General features: G+C 43.7%; 1 protein-coding gene across 3 annotated transcripts in view; it reads right to left on the reverse strand.

Annotated features, from left to right (window-relative positions):
- The window catches only part of LOC110529653 (calcipressin-2), a 118,123-nt gene that overhangs the window by 44,611 nt on the left and 49,275 nt on the right, over positions 1-24,237 (reverse strand). For 2 of the 3 annotated variants that reach the window (XM_021612052.2, XM_021612056.2), the window contains exons 3-4: positions 1,486-1,659; positions 463-634 (exon numbers count right to left, since the gene is read on the reverse strand). In XM_021612052.2, the coding sequence (XP_021467727.2) occupies positions 463-634; positions 1,486-1,659 (346 nt within the window). Of the gene's footprint in view, positions 1-462; positions 635-1,485; positions 1,660-23,767; positions 24,085-24,237 lie in introns of those variants that run through there. The other variant, XM_021612053.2, reaches the window with a different exon arrangement.

The following is a 24,237-nucleotide window of genomic DNA, read 5'->3' on the forward strand; positions in this document are numbered from 1 at the left end:
TGATCTGTTCACCGGACGTGCTACCTGTCCCAGACCTATTATTTATGAACATTTTAACATCTTGGCCATGTTCTGTTATAATCTCCACCCGGAACAGCCAGAAGAGGACTGGCCACCCCTCATAGCCTGGTTCCTCTCTAGGTTTCTTCCTAGGTTTTTGCCTTTCTAGGGAGTTTTTCCTAGCCATCGTGCTTCAACACCTGCATTGCTTGCTGTTTGGGGTTTTAGGCTGGGTTTCTGTACAGCACTTTGAGATATCAGCTGATGTACGAAGGGCTATATAAATACATTTGATTTGATTAGAAAGATCTGACAGAGAATGGGAGACAGAAATGATTGAGAAAAGGAAACATGGAGAGTAATTGAATGTTGTGAGACAAGGATTGAGACTGACAAATTAAAACTGACAGAGCGAGGTCGCTCTGTAAGAAACAGTATGCACAATATAGTGGTATAACTCACCGGGGCCCAGCTTGGCCACCGCATAGAGCAGGTCATAGTTGATGACGGCCGTAGCCTCGTCTATCTGCTGCCAGCCAATGGGCGGTGAGCCGGGAGGGGAGATGAGGAACTGTTTAGAGGGCTGAGGAGGAGCCAGGTGCAGGTTATCACCATCTGATACTGGGTTCTGGACCTGAGGGAGGGAGAGAGAGAGAGAGAGAGAGAGAGAGAGAGAAACCAATTATTAGTGAATGTGTTTGAATCCGATGTCTCTTAGTAATAGGCTTGAACAAAAACCTAGTCTAGTGAGGTTGGCCCTCATCATCGCCACCAGGCCTGTCATCTTGACTAATAGCTAATAGGCCTAAATTAGTGCAGATCACATGCAGATGAACCTAATGTAGCGCAGGTGTAGAAAGACGGCTGAGCGGAGTCCCCACTTCCGTTTTTCAGGGGAAACGGAGGATAGGTTGAAAATACTGTACCCCTGAAAACTGGCAACATCCACGTTCTACCAACGGCGTTAAGGGTGCATGTAGATCACCAGAGTGCTGTGAAGTGTGCTCCAGCCTTCAGGCAACACAACAGAACATTTGGTCCTGCAGATAATAGGTCTTCTCTAACAGGAGAATAACTCATGGGCTTAATCTCTCTTTCTCTCTGCCTCAGCGGAGTGTTTGTGACCCTGATATCCTTTGGGAAAGGAATTAGACAGGCCTATTGGCTAATGTGGAGCAATCACACGCTGCTGCAAGGAGGAGGGCACACACAGACACACACACACACACACACACACACACACACACACACGTACACACATACATACACACACACACAAACACACACACCCTGGAGAGGCTTTTAAAGTTAGTCACACTGCAACGGTGACAAAACCTTTTCCATAAACACAGTTTTTTCCCTGAACTATACACCATAATTAAAGCTAGTGTCTTAAGGTGTCCTTTCCTTCCAGCAATAGGCAACATAACTATCATAAGGGTAAATCAAAGTCAGTCCTGCCTGTTGTACTGTATAAATACTGACCTGAGCGAAGTAGAGCTTGAGCTTCTTGCCCCTGAAGGGCGTTTCGTGCAGCTCTATCCTGGCGCTTGCGGCTGCTTTGGGGTTGCTGAAGTTGATACGGACACGCCGGAAGCTCTTGAACAGCTGGAACGTCACCCGCTCATCGTAGGACAGGAACAGAGCCTCAAACATCTCCTGAACCAAGACAATATAGAGAGACAAAAACAAACCACATGAAGTTGTGCATAATATGGTTTCAGGTGGTAAATGCCGAAGCATGAATAATTCAGATATACATACAGTAAGCCCTGAGGGAGAAAGAGACCGTCAGCAGTGTCTGGGGTGAGGCTCTATATTTATCACAGCCTCCACCAGTCCCCACAGAATCCAGGTAACAACCTGTTAATCGTGCACAGGGGATGCTGCATGTCTCTGTGTTGTTTTATTGGGTGCAGTCTAGATGATGTTTTCTTTTGCAGACCAAATAAATCGGCCATTCATTAAGCCTGGCCAGAGGAGAGAAGGAGCGAGAGAGAAGAGCGAGAGGGAGCAAGAGAGCGAGGAAAAACGTGTGTGTGTGTGTGTTTGGAATCTATCCGCTCGCTTAGCATTAATTTCCTGCTGCGGAGTAGAGCTAATGAAAGGTGTCTTATCTGAGCATCATCTCCCAGACCTGCCCTGGGCTCCATAGAGAAAGGAGAGAGAGTAGAAAGGCAGAGAGTAGAAAGGGAGAGGGGAGAAGTGTAGCGATTTGGAAACAGCGGAAGGCAGAGTTGGGGGAGAGAGGGACGCAGGGTAGAGGAAAGAGGAGAAAGAAAGAGGAAGAGGGAGTCATTTCCTCATTTCCTCAGACCAGGGGGCCACAGTCAGTTCTGGGAAAATCTCCCACAACCTCTGTGCTCTACAGCCTGATCGCTAACGCAACATCTCTGTTACTGTAGCTATGTCTGTCCTCTATGACCACACCTCATAACCCCAGGATAGAATTCATAGGTTATAGCCAGACCAGGTTATACACAGAACAAGTGTGCAATAGGGATGATTGTGTCAAACACTCAATTCTGTGAATTAAGACACTCAACCGAAAAGTAAATCTCCCACCTCAGTTAACTCACACGACTGGTACTTTCCCCAAATGAGACGTTTGTTCACAATAACAAGCAGGTCTTAAACACAGCATTAAAGACAGAGCAGAGCATATGGCCCACAGTATTTCCCCTCCCTCCCTCCCTCCCACATGGTGGTGAGCGGAGATGCTGTTCTAGCAGACTCTAAACGAGCCAGCTCATTCAGCCAGTAATGAGTGTGAAGATGAGCACTTTTAAAGAGATAATTTGGTGCTTAACTGTCCACCTGAATAAATATTTGCTGTAAATTGATTAGCAGTGCATGGGTAAAAAAACAACCAAATAAAATAAACACTTGAACAGGGATTTCACTACTGCCACAATCAAATGTCGACCGCATTATCTACCAAGGGAATTATCTTCGATTATAATCACAGAGGTACATATTCCCTCCCAAGCAGACACATCGATGGCCCTGAACAAACTTTATTTGACTCTATGTAAACTGTAAAGCACATATCCTGAGGCTGCATTCATTGTAGCTGGGGATTTTAACAAGGCTAATCGGAAAACAAGACTCCCTAAATTCTATCAGCATATCGATTGTGCTACCAGGGCTGGTAAAACCTTGGATCATTGTTATTCTAACTTCCGCGACGCATATAAGGCCCTCCCCCGCACTCCATTCGGAAAAGCTGACCACGACCTAATTTTCTTGCTTCCAGCCTACAGACAGAAATTAAAACAAGAAGCTCCCGCGCTCAGGTCTGTTCAATGCTGGACCGACCAATCTGATTCCACGCTTCAAGACTGCTTCGATCACGTGGATTGGGATATGTTCCACATTGCGTCCAACAACAACATAGACGAATACGCTGATTCGGTGAGCGAGTTCATTAGAAAGTGCATCTGCGACGCTATTCCCACAGCAACGATTAAAACATTCCCAAACCAGAAACCGTGGATTGACGGCAGCATTCGCACGAAACTGAAAGCGCGAACCACTGCTTTTAAGCAGGGCAAGGTGACCGGAAACATGACCGAATACAAACAGTGTAGCTATTCCCTCCGCAAGGCAATCGAACAAGCTACGTGTCATTATAGAGACAAAGCAGAGTTGCAATTCAATGGCTCAGACACAAGAGGAATGTGGCAGGGTCTACAGTCAATCACGGATTACAAAAAGAAAACCAGCCATGTCGCGGACCAGGATGTCTTGCTCCCAGACAGACTAAATAACTTTTTTGCTCGCTTTGAGGACAATACAGTGCCACTGACACGGCCCGCTACCAAAACCTGCAGGCTCCCCTTCACTGCAGACGACGTGAGTAAAACATTTAAACGTGTTAACCATCGCAAGGCTGCAGGCCCAGACGGCACCCCCAGCCGCGTCCTCAGAGCATGCGCAGACCAGCTGGCTGGTGTGTTTACGGACATATTCAATCAATCCTTATCCCAGTCTGCTGTTCCCACATGCTTCAAGAAGGCCACCATTGTTCCTGTTCCCAAGAAAGCTAAGGTAAATGAGCTAAACGACTACCAACCCGTAGCACTCCCTTCCGTCATCATGAAGTGCTTTGAGAGACTAGTCAAGGACCATATCACCTCCACCCTACCTGACACCCTAGACCCACTCCAAATCAAAAACTGAAAAATTGGACGTGCAAAATTATTCAGCCCCTTCACTTTCAGTGCAGCAAACTCTCTCCAGAAGTTCAGTGAGGATCTCTGAATGATCCAATGTTGACCTAAAAGACTAATGATGATAAATACAATCCACCTGTGTGTAATCAAGTCTCCGTATAAATGCACCTGCACTGTGATAGTCTCAGAGGTCCGTTAAAAGCGCAGAGAGCATCATGAAGAACAAGGAACACACCAGGCAGGTCCGAGATACTGTTGTGAAGAAGTTTAAAGCCGGATTTGGATACAAAAAGATTTCCCAAGCTTTAAACATCCCAAGGAGCACTGTGCAAGCGATAATATTGAAATGGAAGGAGTATCAGACCACTGCAAATCTACCAAGACCTGGCCGTCCCTCTAAACTTTCAGCTCATACAAGGAGAAGACTGATCAGAGATGCAGCCAAGAGGCCAATGATCACTCTGGATGAACTGCAGAGATCTACAGCTGAGGTGGGAGACTCTGTCCATAGGACAACAATCAGTCGTATATTGCACAAATCTGGCCTTTATGGAAGAGTGGCAAGAAGAAAGCCATTTCTTAAAGATATCCATAAAAAGTGTTGTTTAAAGTTTGCCACAAGCCACCTGGGAGACACACCAAACATGTGGAAGAAGGTGCTCTGGTCAGATGAAACCAAAATTGAACTTTTTGGCAACAATGCAAAACGTTATGTTTGGCGTAAAAGCAACACCCTGAACACACCATCCCCACTGTCAAACATGGTGGTGGCAGCATCATGGTTTGGGCCTGCTTTTCTTCAGCAGGGACAGGGAAAATGGTTAAAATTGATGGGAAGATGGATGGAGCCAAATACAGGACCATTCTGGAAGAAAACCTGATGGAGTCTGCAAAAGACCTGAGACTGGGACGGAGATTTGTCTTCCAACAAGACAATGATCCAAAACATAAAGCAAAATCTACAATGGAATGGTTCAAAAATAAACATATCCAGGTGTTAGAATGGCCAAGTCAAAGTCCAGACCTGAATCCAATCGAGAATCTGTGGAAAGAACTGAAAACTGCTGTTCACAAATGCTCTCCATCCAACCTCACTGAGCTCGAGCTGTTTTGCAAGGAGGAATGGGAAAAAAATTCAGTCTCTCGATGTGCAAAACTGATAGAGACATACCCCAAGCGACTTACAGCTGTAATCGCAGCAAAAGGTGGCGCTACAAAGTATTAACTTAAGGGTGCTGAATAATTTTGCACGCCCAATTTTTCAGTTTTTGATTTGTTAAAAAAGTTTGAAATATCCAATAAATGTCGTTCCACTTCATGATTGTGTCCCACTTGTTGTTGGTTCTTCACAAAAAAATACAGTTTTATATCTTTATGTTTGAAGCCTGAAATGTGGCAAAAGGTTGCAAGGTTCAAGGGGGCCGAATACTTTCGCAAGGCACTGTATATACTGTACTCTATTCCATCTACTGCATCTTGCCATCTTTATGTAATACATGTATCACTAGCCACTTTAAACTATGCCACTTTGTTTATATACCCTACATTACTCATCTCATATGTACTCTATACCATCTACTGCACCTTGCCTATGCCGTTCTGTACCATCACTCATTCATATATCTTTATGTACATACTTTATCCCTTTACACTTGTGTGTATAAGGTAGTAGTTGTGGAATTATTAGGTTAGATTACTCGTTGGTTATTACTGCAATGTCGGAACTAGAACCACAAGCATTTCGCTACACTCGCATTAACATCTGCTAACCATGTGTATGTGACAAATAAAATGTGATTTGATTTACATCCTCCTTAGAAGGATCAGTAATAGTGAGACTGCCTGGGCAGGTTACAGAGAGTGTGTTCATCTACAGTACAATCAATTCAATGGATCTTTTGTTCATCAGTTAATACATTCCCGAGCCAAGGAAGATTTTTAGATTCGGCTGTGCTCCCTCAAATAAACAATGTGAACACATAACATTGTTTAAAAGACGTCTGTTAAAACTAGTCTGACAGAATAGCCTAGTTCCAAGATGCCACATCTCACTCCCATCAAAACATCTATTCACAACACTCTGAGTCAGTCAGATACAATAGTCGTCTATCAGCACGCCTGACAAAGAGAGCGCATTAGCAGCTCGTTATGTCAGAGCCGGTGACAGATGAAAATATGACTTCCTTGGTGGAGCTGGTCTGTAGAGACAGGCAGTCACTTTCCAAACTAGTAAATGTGTCTCAGAGTTTGTTTCCTGTCAGTGTGTGTGAGATCGGTGGCGTGTAGCAGGCTCCCGATGCCTAGTAAGTGTCCTGGGAGCTGACAGCTGGGACCGGTATGTGTCTGTCCTGATTGGGGGGCTGGAAATGAGTGGTGACAGCTCGGTTCAGTTTGCTGTACTCCTCCCCTTCGACAGGTGAGGGTGTGTAAAATAGAGAGGTCTGGTGGAGGAGGACCTGGCTCATTGTAGGCGCCTTGGATCAGCACTTTAACAGTTTCCCTCTGCGTTGTCAGAGTAGTGGGAATGAATACAGCAGCAAATGTTGCTGCTTCAACGTTTCAATTCGGTAGCATGTTCTTCTGCCTTTCAATAAGCCAGAGCAGTAGGATTACGTTGCCCACTAGACACAGATAAGAGGTCATGTTTGCATTCCTCTACCCGAATGGTCTAAGCTCAAGATTGAGGCAAACTGCTCCTAGATCTGTACCTAGAAGCAACTTCTAGCCTGAGTTAAGGCTAAAGCAGACATAATGTTGCGTCCAACTCATGAACAAAAATTTACTGGGTTCCCTCTCTGTACAACAATATTCCAACTCAGGTGATGTATCCATCTCCAAGACTCTAGAGCCTCAGACCCACACCACACAGAGGAGGAAAGTGTTTCAGCAGTAGGATGGAAAGCAGCACCAGCAGGGCAGTGTGTGGATCTGAGCTGGCTTAGCATGGGAACCTGTCAAACATGAAACCTGATCCACCAATCAGTAACATCACCCTCTGGGTCAGGTTTATGTTCCATCACTAGGGCTTTAGCTTACATAGGCCTAATGGCATTAAAATACCTAGCCTGCTCTACTTTAGAGTGTTCTGCAGAGAAGGCATTGTGAGTGTAATTCGAGAATAGATCACATTCTTTCGCAAATATGGACAGCGAGGTGAGGAGTGGAGGAAAAGAGAGGGAGGGTTTCGTTGGAGCTGGAATGGAGGGAACATACTGTAGCTTTCTAAAAATACTCTTTCTCTCTCCACCTGCCGACCGATCCATGCATTACCAAAGAGCTGGTGGGCACATTCCTCCTAGTTAAGCAAATGGCTCAGGCACATTACTGGTGGAATAACGCATGATGCTCAGGAGGAGAGATTGATAAAAATAGCTTCAGAATGATCCTTTTTTATCAGAATCTGACAATTAGAGAGGCTGAGGCCCTGATGTCATCTGGACGGGTATGTTTGGGTGTGTGTGTGTGTGTGTGTGTGTGTGTGTGTGTGTGTGTGTGTGTGTGTGTGTGTACAAAGATAGTTGTGATAAGATAGTTGTGATAAGGAAAGTATAACCTCTCTGACATCACTCAGATGGGTCATGAGTGTGTGTGTGTGGGGTGTGTGTGGGGCTAAGTACTGAAGGCTTTCAGGACACTTATCAGCCTAATGGTTAGTGAGAGTGTGTCCATAACAAACGTATCAAACACTGCGGAGGCTCGAAGACAAATAATATCAGAAAAGTGATTAGGAAAGACGGTGTTAGACTGGAGGGGCAGGGAGGATGTGCAAGCATACAGCTGCTGTTAGAGGGGATGACCAGGAAGGACAGGATGGGAGTGAGTAAGTGATGGTACTTATTGTTGGCGAGGCCCATTACTTGTCTGGAGCTGCTTCCAGAGGCGTAGCTAAGTCAGGATGCATCACAGATGCTCTTATCCAAAGCAATACAAAATACATTAAGGAAATTACAATGATCTTGCAGAAGCATTACTGTAGTTCAACATCACACATTTTGGTTCATCTCTAGGTTTCTTCCTAGGTTCCTGCCTTTCTAGGGAGTTTTTCCCAGACACCGTGCTTCTACATCTGCATTCCTTGCTCTTTGGGGTTTTAGACTGGGTATTTAATATAAGCACTTTGTGACATCTGCTGATGTAAAAAGGGCTTTATAAAATAGATTTGATTTTCTCCTCCAGTGATAGTGAAGGCTGGCAGCAGCCTGAGGCATATTGAGTTTCACTTTGACTGACTGTTACCATATTTCAAAGCAAGGCCCCTGCAATACTGAGACATCCAGGTAGAATGCATTCGATATTCTCTACCGTAGTGTGATGTATCATATTACTTTAAGAGCGGGGAAAAGGAATGAATACGACTGATACAACCTCTAGAAACGCCACAGAATCCAACACATTCTGACCGCAAAACGAGAAAGATATGCACACACACACACACACACACACACACACACACAAGGTGCAGCCAATTATTCATAGCTACGTTTTCCCCATGCAAACTATATATCACTTTGAGAATGACTCAGAGTTGACTCGTTAGCGAGGTATCAACTGTCATCTAATGTTCTGACGCAGAACCATCCAAATGTAGTCTGTGGATGACAGCAGGAGTAGAGGAGAGGAGGAAATGTAACTCATCTTGCACAGTGCTTTGTGTTTCAGAGCTGATGAGTTGGAAAGTGGTGGTGCCCGTGTGGGGTTATATGTTTAAATCAGGTGATGTGAATGGGTGACGGAACATGCTCAAACGAGACCTACTGCTACACACAGTGAAGTGTGTTAAGAGCAAAGCATGAGGTGCCATTTTGCTAACTGTTGCCATGGGGTTATGCAACATCAGCATATTTCAATAAATCTAGCACAAAGTAGCACAACGAACAATAATACTCAACATAAACAAAGATGACCTAGAAAATATTACGCTGGATGAAAAAGACGAGTCCACTGAAACTCATTACCCTTCGACAACATTGACACAAGCCAAAGGCAATAGGAGAATTTCTGGGCTAAAATAATGCACACAGCGGAGGTACGCTGGGAATGCAGAGCAGCTTCCAGTATTTCACCGTTCCGAGCTGCCCTGTGTTGTGCTCTCTCTGCACTCAGAATGTTAATGAGAAACAGCTTGTGTTCTGTTCCTACATTGTTTTCACTGGAGATTCCAGACACAGCGTTCCAGAACACTCACACAGCATCCCCAACCAGGAGGGACTGACTGGGTGCAACATTCCACTACAGAGGACAGACAGGAATGACTAGGACATGGCTAATTCATCTTAACTGACCTTCCAAGTGACCTGAGGCTTTAGCTGGGCCAGACTGACTGTACATTGCAGATGAGGATTTGAGCACACTCAATCTGGCTAGTGATTGAATAAATATGCATAAAGTATGCTACAGATGTAGGATCTTAATTTGACCAACCTGTTGCAGGAGAAGAGGGTGAGAAGATTAAGAACTCCTTGAGTTTCTCTTTGGGGAGACAGTGAGGTGATCTGGCATGAGAAAGAGGGTAGCATTGTGTTCCCAAAGACTTGCCCCAGCTCCTTCTAGGCAACGGACCGAGAGAAATACACAAAGAAAATGTATTCTGAAAGAGAGCAAGCAGCTTATTCCCTGGAGGGGAAAGGCTTGTGCTTGGCCACCACTAGCATCTGTTTAAGGTACCATCTCAGTATCTCACTCTTCATATTAGTCTCAGAGCCCAGGAGGCATGGAGTCTTCTGTTGTCTCTTCCATCTAACATCAACACAGAAGAGCTATTGCATAACTAGGACCATGAGTGTTTTTGAAAATCTGATTTGACCAGGAAAAGGTCACATGGTCTTTACATAACATATGGGTGAATAGGAGTTGACGATGACTTAACAGTGTAATGTGTATGCTGTGATGCAGAACTGTCATCGTCGAGGCCTGCTGCTCACACCATGACGATGTGACCAACACAATCCTTCCAAGAAAAAGGGAAGCCATGGTGTATCCATTCAAATGGGTCTTACTGTCCACTGTACTGTTTAGTTACAGACCACAAAGCCTTTAGTGGCGTGATTCCCATGCTGGATCAGCTGAGGAGAGTCTTTGTGGGTTATGATGATATTTGGCATGAGATTGAAAGGGAAAGTAACCCTACTGGGAACAAGGTGAGGAGACCGTAGCAGTGGTTATGGCAACACGCTAAACACGGGGACACAACACTGGCTGTCAACATACTGCACACAGTGTTCGAGAGAAATAATAATATTTCACCTACATTTAACCAGGTAGGCTAGTTGAGAACAAGTTCTTATTTGCAACTGTGACCTGGCCAAGATAAAGCAAAGCAGTGCGACATAAACAACACAGAGTTACACATGGGATAAACAAACATACAGTCAATAACATTAGAAAAATCTATATACAGTGTGTGCAAATGTAGTAACATTAGGGAGGCAAGGCAAAAAAATGGCCATAGTGGCGAAAAAAATACTATTTAGCAATTAAACACTGGAGTGATAGATGTGCAGAAGATGAATGTGCAAGTAGAGATACTGGGGTGCAAAGGAGCAAAAATAAATAAATAACAATATGGGGATGAGGTAGATGGGTGGGCTATTTACAGATGGGCTGTGTACAGGTGCAACGATCGGTAAGCTGCTCTGAAAAGCTGATTCTTAAAGTTAGTGAGGGAGATAAGACTTCAGCTTCAGTGATTCTTGCAATTCGTTACAGTCATTGGCAGCAGAGAACTGGAAGGAAAGGCGGCCAAAGGAGGAGTTGGCTTTGGGGATGACCAGTGAAATATACCTGCTGTAGCGCGTGCTACGGGTGGATGCTGCTATGGTGACCGGAGAGCTGAGATAAGGCATTACCTAGAAAATACTTATAGATGACCTGGAGCCAGTGGGTTTGGCAACAAATATGAAGTGACGGCCAGCCAACGAGAGCATACAGGTCGCAGTGGTGGGTAGTACAGTTGAAGTCTGAAGTTTACATACACTTAGGTTGGAGTCATTAAAACTCATTTTTCAGCCACTCCACACATTTCTTGTTGACAAACTATAGCTTAGGCAAGTTGGTTAGGACATCTACTTTGTGCATGACACAAGGGATTTTCCAACAATTGTTTACAGACAGATTATTTCACTTATAATTCACTGTATCACAACCCAGTGGGTCAGAAGTTTCCGTACAGTAAGTTGACTGTGCCTTTAAACAGCTTTGAAAATTCCAGAAAAATATGTCATGGCTTAAAACCTCTTGCAACGAGCCTCAAACTGCATTAGCATAACGCAACTTTTCCTATTCATGAAAATCGCAAATGAAATGAAATAAATATATTTAAACACAAGCTTAGCCTTTTGTTAACAACACTGTCATCTCAGATTTTCAAAATATGCGCTACAGCCAACGCTAGACAAGCATTTGTGTAAGTTTAGCATGGCATAATGCTATGCTAGGCTCTGCTGGCAGCAGGCAACATTTTAACAAAAATAAGAAAAGCAACCAAACTAAATCATTTACCTTTGAAGAACTTCAGATGCTTTCACTCAGGAGACTCCCAGTTAGATAGCAAATGTTCCTTTTTTCCAAAAATAATATTTTTGTAGGCGAAAAAGCTCCCGTTTTTTCATCATGCTTGGCTGAGAAACTATAACGCCAAACTCTTTTCAAAATTTGCTCCACAATATCGACAGAAACACGGCAAACGTTGTTTAGGATCCATCCTCCAGGTGTTTTTAACATATATATTCGATAATATATCCGTCGAGGCAATTGGTTTCTCATAAGAAGTGATTGGAAAAATGGCTACCTCAGTATTTGACGCAAGATTTTCTCCGGGTGACACCATGTGACCACTCGCCAAATATGGTCCCTTACAGCTATTCTCCAATGGAAATGCCTAAAAAGACGTCACAATGCTGTAGACACCTTGGGGAATGCGTGGAAAATGTAAGCTCATTCGTAGCTCATTCACAGCCATATAAGGAGTCATTTGCATGAGGCGGTTTCAAAAAATGCGGCACTTCCTGATTGGATTTTTATCTGGGTTTCGCCTGTAACATCAGTTCAGTTTTGGAAACGTCAGAGTGTTTTCTTTCCAAAGCTGTCAATTATATGCATAGTCGAGCATCTTTTCGTGACAAAATATCTTGTTTAAAAGGGGAACGTTTTTCATCCAAAAATGTTAATAGCGCCCCCTAATGCATAACTGGTTTTAAGAAGCTTCTGATAGGCTAATTGACATCATTTGAGTCAATTGGAGGTGTACCTGTGGATGTATTTCAAGGCCTACCTTCAAACCCAGTGCAAACTCTTTGGGAAAATCATGGGAAAATCAAAAGAAATCAGCCAAGACCGCAGAAAACAATTGTAGACCTCCACAAGTCTGGTTCACCATTGGGAGCCATTTTCAAATGCCTGAAGGTACCACGTTCATCTGTACAAACAATAGTACGCAAGTGTAAACACCATGGGACCACGCAGCCGTCATATCGCTCATCCTAGAGATGAATGTACTTTGTTGCGAAAAGTGCGAATCAATCCCAGAACAAAGATGCTAGAGGAAACAGGTACAAAAACGAGTCCTACATCCACATAACCTGAAAGGCCACTCAGCAAGGAAGAAGCCACTGCTCCAAAACCGCCATAAAAAAAATCCAGACTACGGTTTGCAACTGCACATGGAGACAAAGAGCGTACTTTTTGGGAAAATGTTCTCTGGTCTGATGAAACAAAAATAGAACTGTTTGGCCATAATGACCATTGTTATGTTTGGAGGGAAAGGCTTGCAAGCCGAAGAACACCAAGCCAACCGTGAAGCACGGGGGTGGCAGCATCATGTTGAAGGAAAAATAGATGGCATCATGAAGCAGGAAAATAATATGGATGTATTGAAGCAACATCTCAAGACATCAGCTTGGTCGCAAATGGGTCTTCCAAATGGACAATGACCCCAAGCATACTTCCAAAGTTGTGACAAAATGGCTTAAGGACAACAACTTCAAGGTATTGGAGTTGCCATCCCAAAGGCCTGACTTCAATCCCATAGAACATTTGTGGGCAGAACTGAAAAAGCATGTGCGAGCAAGGAGGCTTACAAACCTGACTCAGTCACACCAGCTCTGTCAGGAGGAATGGGCCAAAACTAACCTAACTTATTGTGGGAAGCTTGTGGAAGGCTACCCGAAACGTTTGACCCAAGTTAAACAATTGAAAGGCAATGCTACCAAATACTAATTGAGTGTATGTAAACTTCTGACCCACTGGGAATGTGATGAAAGGAATAAAAGCTGGAAAAAATAATTCTCTCTACTAATTATTCTGACATTTCACATTCTTAAAATGAAGTGGTGATCCTAACTGACCTAAGACAATTAATTTGTACTAGGATTAAATGTCAGGAATAGTGAAAAACTGAGTTTAAATTGGCTAAGGTGTATGTAAACTTCTGACTTCAACTGTATTTGGGGCTTTGGTGACAAAACCAACTGCATTGTGATAGACTACATCCAGTTTGCTGAGTAGAGTGTTGAAGGCTATTTTGTAAATGACATCGCCAAAGTCAAGGATCGGTAGGATGGTCAGTTTTACGAGGGTATGTCTGGCAGCATGGATGCTTTGTTGCGAAATAGGTAGCAGATTCTAGATTTAATTTTGGATTGGAGATGCTTAATGTGATTCAAGAAGGAGAGTTTACAGTTTAACCAGACACCTAGGTATTTGTAGTTGTCCAAATATTCTAAGTCAGAACCGTCCAGAGTAGTGATGCTAGACGAACGGGCAGGTGCAGGCACCGATCGGTTGAAGAGCATTAATTTAGTTTCACTTGCATTTAAGAGCAGTTGGAGGCCACGGAACTAGTGTTGTATGGCATTGAAGCTCGTCTGGAGGTTAGTTAACACAGTGTCCAAAGAAGGGCCAGAAGTATACAGAATGGTGTCGTCTGCGTAGAGGTGGATCAGAGAATCACCAGCAGCAAGAGCGACATCATTGATGTATACAGAGAAAAGACACAGCCCGAGATTTAATTTTGGATTGGAGATGCTTAATGTGATTCAAGAAGGAGAGTTTATACACCTAGGTGTCTGGAGGTTAGTTAACTGACAGAGGTCATGACAACAGGCCCTCCAATTTGACACACTAAACTCTATCTGAGAAGTAGTTGGTGAACCAGGCGAGGCAGTCATTTGAGAAACCAAGACTGTTGAGCCTGCCAATAAGAACATGGTGATTGACAGAGTCAAAATCCTTGGCCAGGTCGATGAAGACGGCTGCACAGTACTGTCTTTTATTGATGGCGGTTATGATATCGTTTAGGACCTTGAGCGTGGCTGAGGTGCACCCATGACCAGCTCGGAAACCAGATTGCATAGCGGAGAAGGTACGGTTAGATTCGAAATGGAGGGTGATCTGTTTGTTAACTTGGCTTTCGAAGACTTTAGAAAGGCAGGGTAGGATAGATATAGGTCTGTAACAGTTTGGGTCTAGAGTGTCTCCCCCTTTGAAGAGGGGGATGACAGCGACAGTTTTCCAATCTTTAGGTATCTAGGAGAAATGGGGGATACTTGGAAAAGTAGCTGTGGGGGGTGCAGAGCTGTTGACCGGGTTAGGGGTAGCGAAGTGGAAAGCATTGCCAGCTGTAGAAAAATTATTGTTGAAATTCTCGATTATCGGAGATTTATCGGTGGTGACAGTGTTTCCTAGCCTCAGTGCAGAATGCAGCTGGGAGGAGGTTATCTTAATCTCTATGGACTTTACAGTGTCCCAGAACTTTTTGGAGCTTGTGCTACAGGATGAAAATTTCTGTTTGAAAAAGCTAGCCTTAGCGTTCCCAACTGCCTGTGTATATTGGTTCCTAACTTCCCCGAAAAGTTGCATATCGCAGGGGCTATTCGATGCTAATGCAGAATGCCACAGGATGTTTTTGTGCTGGTCAAGGGCAGTCTAGTTTGGAGTGAATAACCAGGCATCCTCTACTGACAGAATGAGGTCAATATCCTTCCAGGATACCCGGGCCAGGTCGATTAGAAAGACCTGCTCGCTGAAGTGTTTTAGGGAGCGTTTGACAGTGATGAGGGGTGGTCCTTTGATCGCAGACCCATTTCGGACACAGTGATCGCTGAGATCCTGGTTGAAGACAGCAGAGGTGTATTTAGAGGGCAGGTTGGTCAGGAGGATATCTATGAGGGTGCCCGTGTTTACGGATGTAGGGTTGTACCTGGTAGATTCCTTGATAATTTGTGTGAGATTGAGGGCATCTAGCGGAGATTGTAGGATGGCCGGGGTGTTAAGCATATCCCAGTTTAGGTCACCTAACAGTACAAACTCTGAAGATATATGTGGGGCAATTAATTCACATATGGTGTCCAGGGCACAGCTGGGGGCTGAGGAGGGTCTATAACAAGCGGCAACAGTGAGAGACTTCTTTTTGGAAAGGTGGATTTTTAAAAGTTGAAGCTCGACCTGTTTGGGCACAGACAGAACTCTGCATGACAGAACTCTGCAGGCTATCTCTGCAGTAGATTGCAACTCCACCCACTTTGGCAGTTCTGTCTTGGTGGAAAATGTTGTAGTTGGGGATGGAAATTTCAGAATTTTTGGTGGCCTTCCTATGCCAGGATTCAGACACGGCTAGGACATCAGGGTTGGTGGAGTATGCTAAAGCAGTGAATAAAACAAACTTAGGGAGGAGGCTTCTGATGTTAACATGCATGAAAATAAGGCTTTTTTTGGTTACAGAAGTCAACAAATGATAGCGCCTGGGGAATAGGAGTGGAACTGGGGGCTACAGGGCCTGGGTTAACCTCTACATCACCAGAGGAACAGAGGAGGAGTAGGATAAGGGTACGGCTAAAGGCTATAAGAACTGGTCGTCTAGTGCGTTGGGGACAGAGAATAAAAGGAGCAGATTTCTGGGCGTGGTAGAATAGATTCAAGGCATAATGTACAGACAAGGGTATGGTAGGATGGGAGTACAATGGAGGTAAACCTAGGCGTTGAGTGACGATGAGAGAGGTTTAGTCTCTGGAGGCACCAGTTAAGCCAGGTGAGGTCTCTGCATGTGTGTGGGGTGGGACAAAAGCTATCTAAGGCATTTTGAGAGGGACTGAGGGCTCTACAGTGAAATAAAACAATAAGAACTAGCCAAGACAGCAGAAGACAAGGCATATTGACATTAGAGCGAGGCATAAAGCAATCACAGGTGTTGACCAGGAGAGCTAAGACAACAACGAGTAAATGGCGATGAATGGGAAGAGCGGGTCAGTTAGGTACATACAGGACCTGGCTCCGTGTCGACAATAAAGGGTTCAGGCCAATTGGCAAAGGAGGTATTGTAGCCCTAGAATTCGCTGGTATATGGGCCTAGCTCGAGGCTAGCTGGTGCTTGCATCTGGAAAGAGGCATTAGCTAACAGAAGCCCACTGTTTGCAGCTAGCTAGCTGCGATGATCCGGTCTAATGATCCAGAGCAGCAGGATTCCGGTAATGTGGTAGAGAGAAGCAGTCCGATATGCTCTAGGTTGATATCGCGCTGTGCAGGCTGGCAGGTGTTGTCTGAGCTAAGGCTGGTTGGTGACTGAGAAAAAGGTGAAGACCGCTAGCCGTGGCGAACAAAGACTAGAAGCTAGTTAGCTGGAAAGCTCCTGGTGGAAGTTCCAGTTATAAGGAATAAAATAGCAGATCCGTACCACCTTGGTTGAGGCGTGTTGCAGGAAAGTATATTTAGTTTGTAGATAGAAAGTGAGTTTAAGATATATTTGAAAAAGACTGGCTATTTACACGGGATAAGACACGGGATAAGACAATGACAAACACACACGTCCTACTGTTACGCCAATAGAACACATCCATCATGTAGAGGCTATCAAGATTACTAATCTTACTGGAAACAAGAGGTTTCTAACCTCAAGGGTCTTTTCCAGGTTAAATAAATAAAAGCTTCAACATATACAGCCTGAGAAATGTCACTTCCCATGAAGTAGCAATCAGGGCTTTTAAACATCAACTGGCAACAGGGCCATGGCAATTCTCAGGCTCACAAACAAAGACCTATTCGTACATGAGCACGCACACACACACACATGAGCAGAGGTAGCACAGTCCAGTCTGTTCGTGCGGGCGTCTGATGGCTCTAAGTGCCCTTAGATAATAGAGAGCTATAAAGGTGAACAGTGAACATCCTCATAACTGCCATCTGGTGTTTGTAGTAGTCATGCAGTTAAAACTAAATGTCAAGATGGAGGGGCCCATTCTCAAATCTATTAAACTGCGTTCCACAGTTTATGTGCTCCAATTATGGAAATAAATATCCTAATGAAGCAAAGGGCTCCGGATGAGAGTAAAAGCAAACGAGAGGGTGAAAGGAGAGGGGATGCTGGTTCAGTGGTGCTACAGCTATAACGGACAGTAAATGGGAGAGAGATGTGGGTTGGCCAAAGAACATTGGTGTCTAGCATTATTGTGTCTGCTAACTAACAGTGTTATAACTAATCACAACTTTTATTCAGAGAAAATGAGCAGTACTCTGCATATTTCCACAACACCACCAATGATAACTGGTGGAGCTAAGTGGCTATTTGGGGTACTTGTGTTGACAGCCTCACATTTGAGAGTTTGGGGGAGGAAGGGGTGACGCAAAGGCTTGCTCAAAATCAAATGTGAGTCGGCAAAAAACAGAGATATGGAGAGAACATAAGGTGTTGTGTAGGAAGCCTGGGGATAGGCCAAGCAGCAGCCCTGGTTTCTAAACATCCAGCTCTCTCTGACGTATACAAGTAAAGCCCAGTAAAGCATGACATTACCACTGAGTGTTACGTTCAGAGGTCTTCAAACTTTTCTTGCCAAGACGAACCGGAGACCCAGGGACCCCATCATACATTAGCGAAAAAAAATAAATGAACTTGTGATCAGGTGAATGATATCATCAGGTATATAGTAATGAATAGATTTGGTAGATCGGTATTCATTATTTTGGCCTCCCCACATTATAATTGGAAGAGGAAATGGAAACTAACAGCCTATTAGCTAGAACGGTAACTCCAAAAACATTTTCGCTAAGAGCCCCGGTTTAGTTGGTTAAAACAAAGGTTAGCCATGTGTTGGCAAAAATGAATGTGCAAGTCAAGAAAGCTTACCAACAGCCAGCATCACTTACTGCACTGGTAGGATATTCACAGCTGCTTTTTCAAAGCCTATGTCAGATACTCTAGTGAATGTAATTGGCTCCAATGAGTGTAATTTGCTCAACATTAGGAGTTGAGAAGTTGACATCATTGGAAAGATACAGTATATTCTCCTCTTTTTTTACTGCTGGTATGTAATAAAAAAATGTGTTTATTCTGTTGTTGCTAGTGATATTCATAAAAACAACGAAAAAAAAAAAAAGCTATTGTTTTTTATATATTTTGTATTTTTATTAGATTTTCTTTGCGGACGCCCTGCAGTACCCCCACGGAACTCCGGTTGAATATCCCTGGGCTAAGTGAGTGACAGAGGGAAGTGCCACTCAACTTAACCTTTCTGTTAACACCTCTCCTTGAGCAACACACAGATATATCTACAGCAAACCAGGAGCACTGGACGACAGGACAGACCACTCCTCATCAGTATGAGAAGCACTCTCTCCAATAGGAACACAACAGCTCTCCACTGGAATAACATTACAAGTTAAATGGGGCTGTGTTAGAGGAAGGAACAAAAGTGATCCAAGGTGTTGTGTTTTTTTCCATAGCCGCCTTTGAAGGCGATGCGGTATGCGTGTGGATATTTACGTAATTACAGTGGTAAGCTACCAGAGCCAAACAGGCATGTTTACTGTTCACTTACTGGCATTAACCTCATCAATCCCTTCTTAACAGGGGCAGCAGAGGAGAGAAGAGGCGAACAACTCAACATGAAACTAGGCTCACCTTTAGACTCATTCACAGATGAATGTCAACTTTAACAACACAGGCTTTGGCTTTAATCACATACAGACAGACTAGGAGATGAATCAGCCAGAGACTAAAGAAACAGAGGCCAGAATACAGGCTTTTTCTGTTCTCTCTTCCTTTTAGGGGAAGAAACTATAATTCATCTTAAACACATCCAGATTCTAGACTCCCAGATTGCTCTTTTTCATGTTGAACCTTGACCTACAGCCAAAAATAGCTCCTGCGTTGTGTAACCTCGTGTAAGGAATGGTCATGTTTTAACCAGGGCAGGAAATTTCACATAGCAAGCTTGTGGGGGAGGAAGGATTGTTAATAACATCCCCTATCCATCCATCCAGTCATTTTACTGCAATGTGATTTTCCATCTTAGAGGAGAAATTGAACAAGTCGCCCATTAGAACTGGCATGGATAGATTTCTCAAAGGTTTATGAATTCTCATTCATTAAAACACCACACTTTATTACAGCACATTGTGATTGGTGAGGCTTTATGGAAATGGGAGGTTTTATCTAACCACTGCTCAGTACAACGAGATAGAATATCTAATGTCTGTGCCAGGTTAAGCCTGTTCATAGTAACATTCCTAACCTCTCTAATTGAGCCCCTCTTTCTCTGTTCTCTTTCTCCTTACCTTTGAAACACCCAACTAAACAGAGAATCCAGTTATAGAGTGTAAAATTCACACAATGGAACACTAAAGAGATGCACTATGAACAAATGCTGGGATCACAGTTCCTTTATCTATCATGGCGGTAGATCAGAAGAACAAAACTACAGTATGTTCAAAAAGAGCTAGACAGATGTGAATGCTTGAACTCAAAATGATTCTTCATACACTGGCTGAATAGGAATTATGATGAATGGACCTCTTGGGATCATAGTAATAGTTGTGTAACTAACAGAAATGGTGACTTCCTCATGTTAACAACCATGTTGTGAAAATGCCTCCCTGTAAATACAGCTGAGAGACAGTTTTACCCTCTCACTGACCCTGAACTACACTCCAAACCTGAACCCACCCCATCCTTAACCCAAACCACTGCCATGACCTCTTTCACTGTCATGTTTCCATAGTCAGTACACAGCAATTACTTCAGTAATGATAGTGTTTAGTGTTGGGAACATAGTATTTCTGTGCTCAATCACCCACAGTACAGTATCCCAAACAACGCACCCATAAACGTCAATATAAAAAAAAATATACAAAAATACAGTTCAGAACCAAGTTCACTTATTCAAGGAGTACAGTGTCAAAACAACTCATTATTAACACAGCCTACTGCAGTAACTGTAACCTTCATAGAGACCTCCATAATTGCTCAGTCTTTCAAAATTCAGGAGGCTGATAGGTCACAAGTCAGGGTTCAAGTTCACGACTGGTACAGGAATGACACTGACCCTGGTCCTGACTCTGGTGACTGGTGAGTTTCTTACTGTAGGGCTGAAGAGAGAGATGACATGTCTCTGTGACCAGCTACTCCTCCTTTCATTAAATGGTATTACAGCCTGCCTCAACCTCTAACCCCTCTTTTGACTATATAGGACACAGCTCAATGGAAAGCATGGACACAGGCAGACTGTGGGGGGAGAGAGAAAGGGGGTGGAAGAGGGAGGGAGAAAGAGGGAGAGAGAATGAGAGAAAGAGAGCAGGAAGGGAGCGAGGGGGGAGGGGGAGAAAAAGGAGGAAGAGAAGGGGGAGAGAGAGGTCATGGTGCCATGTCATGGTCAACAACACCGTTGACCAGTCACGTCAGGCTGTAGACGTGCTCGTGTGAACATTAAGAACCCACGACTGAGCGGCTTCAACACTCCATATTCACTCCATATTCATTCCATATTCACTCCATATTCATTCCATATTAATTCCATATTCACTCCATATTCACTCCATATTCATTCCATATTCACTCCATATTCATTCCATATTCATAAGTATCTGTGGCAGAAGGGATATGGAAGCCTGGCAACATGTAAAATAACACATCCGTGTCAGTGATATTCTCAGCAGCAACTGATACAAGTGACTTGGTCACCACCATTAGCTGCTGTGACTAAGCATAGGGAGAAGCTGCTTTAGCGTTAAAATCAGAACGCTTCAGAGCGGTTAGGATCTCAGCTGTTATCCTCCATCTACACTACCGTTCAAAAGTTTGGGGTCACTAGAAATTTGCTTGTTTTTGAAAGAAAAGCACATTTTCTGTCCATTAAAATAACATAACATTGATCAGAAATACAGTGCAGACATTGTTAATGTTGTAAATTACTATTGTAGCTGGAAACGGCAGATTTTTTTAACGGAATATCTATATAGGAGTCAAGGAGGCCCATTATCAGCAACAATCACTCCTGTGTTAGCTAATCCAAGTTAATCATTTTAAAAGGATAATTGATCATTAGAAAACCATTTTGCAATTATGTTAGCACAGCTGAAAACTGTTGTCCTAATTAAAAAAGCAATAAAACTGGCCTTCTTTAGACTAGTTGAGTATCTGGAGCATCAGGATTTATGGGTTCAATTACAGGCTCAAAATGGCCAGAAACAAAGAACTTTCTTCTGAAACTCATCAGTCTATTCTTGTTCTGAGAAATGAAGGCTATTCCATGTGAGAATTTGCCACTCTGTGTACTACTTCCTTCACAGAACAGTGCAAACTGGCTCTAACCAGAATAGAAGAGTGGGAGGCCCCGGTGCACAACTGAGCACAACTGAGTTTGAGAAACAGACGCCTCACAAGTCCTCAACTGGCAGCTTCATTAAATAGTACCCGGGACTCCAGGATGCTGGCCTTCTAGGCAGAGTTGCAAAGAAAAAGGAATATCTCAGACTGGCCAATAAAAAGAAAAGATTAAGATGGGCAAAAGAACACAGACACTGGACAGAGGAAGGCAGAGTCCCGGAGTCGCCTCTTCACTGTTGACATCGAGACTGGTGTTTTGTGGGTACTATTTAATAAAGCTGGCAGTTGAGGACTTGTGAGGCGTCTGTTTCTCAAACTAGACACTAATGTACTTGTCCTCTTGCTCAGTTGTGCACCGGGGCCTCCCACTCCTCTTTCTATTCTGGTTAGAGCCAGTTTGCGCTGTTCTGTGAAGGGAGTAGTACACAGCGTTGTACCAGATCTTCAGTTTCTTGGCAATTTCTCACATGGAATAGCCTTCATTTCTCAGAACAAGAATAGACTGATGAGTTTCAGAAGAAAGTTATTTGTTTCTGGCCATTTGGAGCCTGTAAATTGAACCCATGAATGCTGATGCTCCAGATACTCAACTAGTCTAAAGAAGGCCAGTTGTATTGCTTCTTTAATGAGCACAACAGTTTTCAGCTGTGCTAACATAATTGCAAAAGGGTTTTCTAATGATCCATTAGCCTTTTAAAATGATAAACCTGTGCCATTAGAAGACAGTAGTGATGGTTGCTGATAATGGGCCTCCTTGACTCATATATAGATATTCCATTAAAAAAATTATTCACATCACTCCAATCATAACTTCATCTCTTCAGTCTCTCTGCCTCATCTTCTATCAGAGGATAGTCTAGATTCCAGAATCTTCTATATTTTAGATGATTAACCCAGTTGAAGATGGTGGTTGGGAGAGCAGCCAGACCAGAGCAGCCGAGCAGCAGACAGTGATTCATTAAACAAAACATGTGTGTCCAATGTGATTGGAGGAGTAATGATCACTCAGACAGAGCCTCCTTTCCTAATCACTGACTATTATGGATGGATGCACAGTAGTGTGTGCATGAGTGTGTGTGGGTGTGTGTGTGTGTGTCTTACGCAAGTCAATTATGAACATTTCAGAGTGCCAAAAGTAGAACAAAGCTGCAGCATCTTGCTGTGCAATTCAACACACTTCACCCTAAAAATGAAACTTGTTCCAACACAAATCAAAGTAATGGTAAAAAGGCTCTGACATGTTTGATGTAAAATGAACACCAACTGCATACAGTGCATTCAAATAATACTTCAGTGTTAAAATCAATACATCAAAGGTTTGTTGTGCATGTACAGACAGTAATACAATCAGAAACAGACAGTACAGGTTAGCTGGGCAGCTAACCTGTACTAACCTGTACACCTTGTTAACTACCCTAGGCATGCGCATTGGCAGCAGGTAGCCTAGTGGTTAGAGCATTGAGCCAGTAACCGAAAGGTTGCTAGATCAAATCCCCGATCTGACAAGGTTGTTATGCCCCTGAACAAGGCAGTTAACCCACCGTTCCTAGGCCACCATTGTAAATAAGAATTTGTTCTTAACTGACTTGCCCAGTTAAATAAAGGTTAATTAAAATAACTAAAATGGCTTCTGTGGAGTGACTGACAGGTGACGAGCTAACCTAATGTCTCTCTAATCCCACATCAAACAGAACACAGCCATTTATCCATCAGCTCATCTGGTCCAGCTGGACTCACAGCAGAGACCGTGTTCACATTGACATGGTGTCACTTCTAGTCGGCTGATGATGGGACAAAACAACGGTCACTGTACAACACTGTCAGACACACCCTCAGAATAGTCTTACAGTAATTGCAGACTGAAAGCACAAAATTCAGTTGTGCCAAGTTGTTTGAGCAGCATAGACAGACCCACAGAACACACATTCTAGTCCTGTATTTTAAAATGTGTGTGAAGTGTGTTCTGTGCTGCCTTCTAGGACTGTGTATGTGTATCTTGTCCTACCTTGACCTCCTGACTGGTGAACACCTCAACGTCCACCACACAGGCAATGAGGACAAAGATATCACAGTCCAGGTTTCGCGAAGGCATTTCCACTTTGCTCCTCTCTGTACCGCTCAAACAGACAAATAACTGCTAGAATCTACGTCTCGGTCCGAAGCACCTGGCTGTGTGTTTCTGTGTGTGTGTTCAAGCCGGTGTGTGTGTGTGAGGAGGAGAGTGTGTGTGTTGTATTGTGCTCTGAAGAGCCCACTCTGTAATAATCTCTAGCTGTGAGGCAGGCTGGTTGTTAGTCAGAGCTGGCTGACTAGAGAAGTCGAGACTCCGAGAGGAATCAGACCACTAGCCCCCCCTCCCCTCCCCTCGCTCCCTCTTCCAGTTATGACATCACTGCCCCCAGCACACACACACAATATCAAAACGTTGATTTGTATTCCACACCATGCTCCCTAAAATCAAGAGACACACTCAGA

The sequence above is a fragment of the Oncorhynchus mykiss genome, chromosome 8 (assembly GCF_013265735.2).
Source record: "Oncorhynchus mykiss isolate Arlee chromosome 8, USDA_OmykA_1.1, whole genome shotgun sequence".
NCBI classification, from domain to species: Eukaryota; Metazoa; Chordata; class Actinopteri; order Salmoniformes; family Salmonidae; genus Oncorhynchus; species Oncorhynchus mykiss.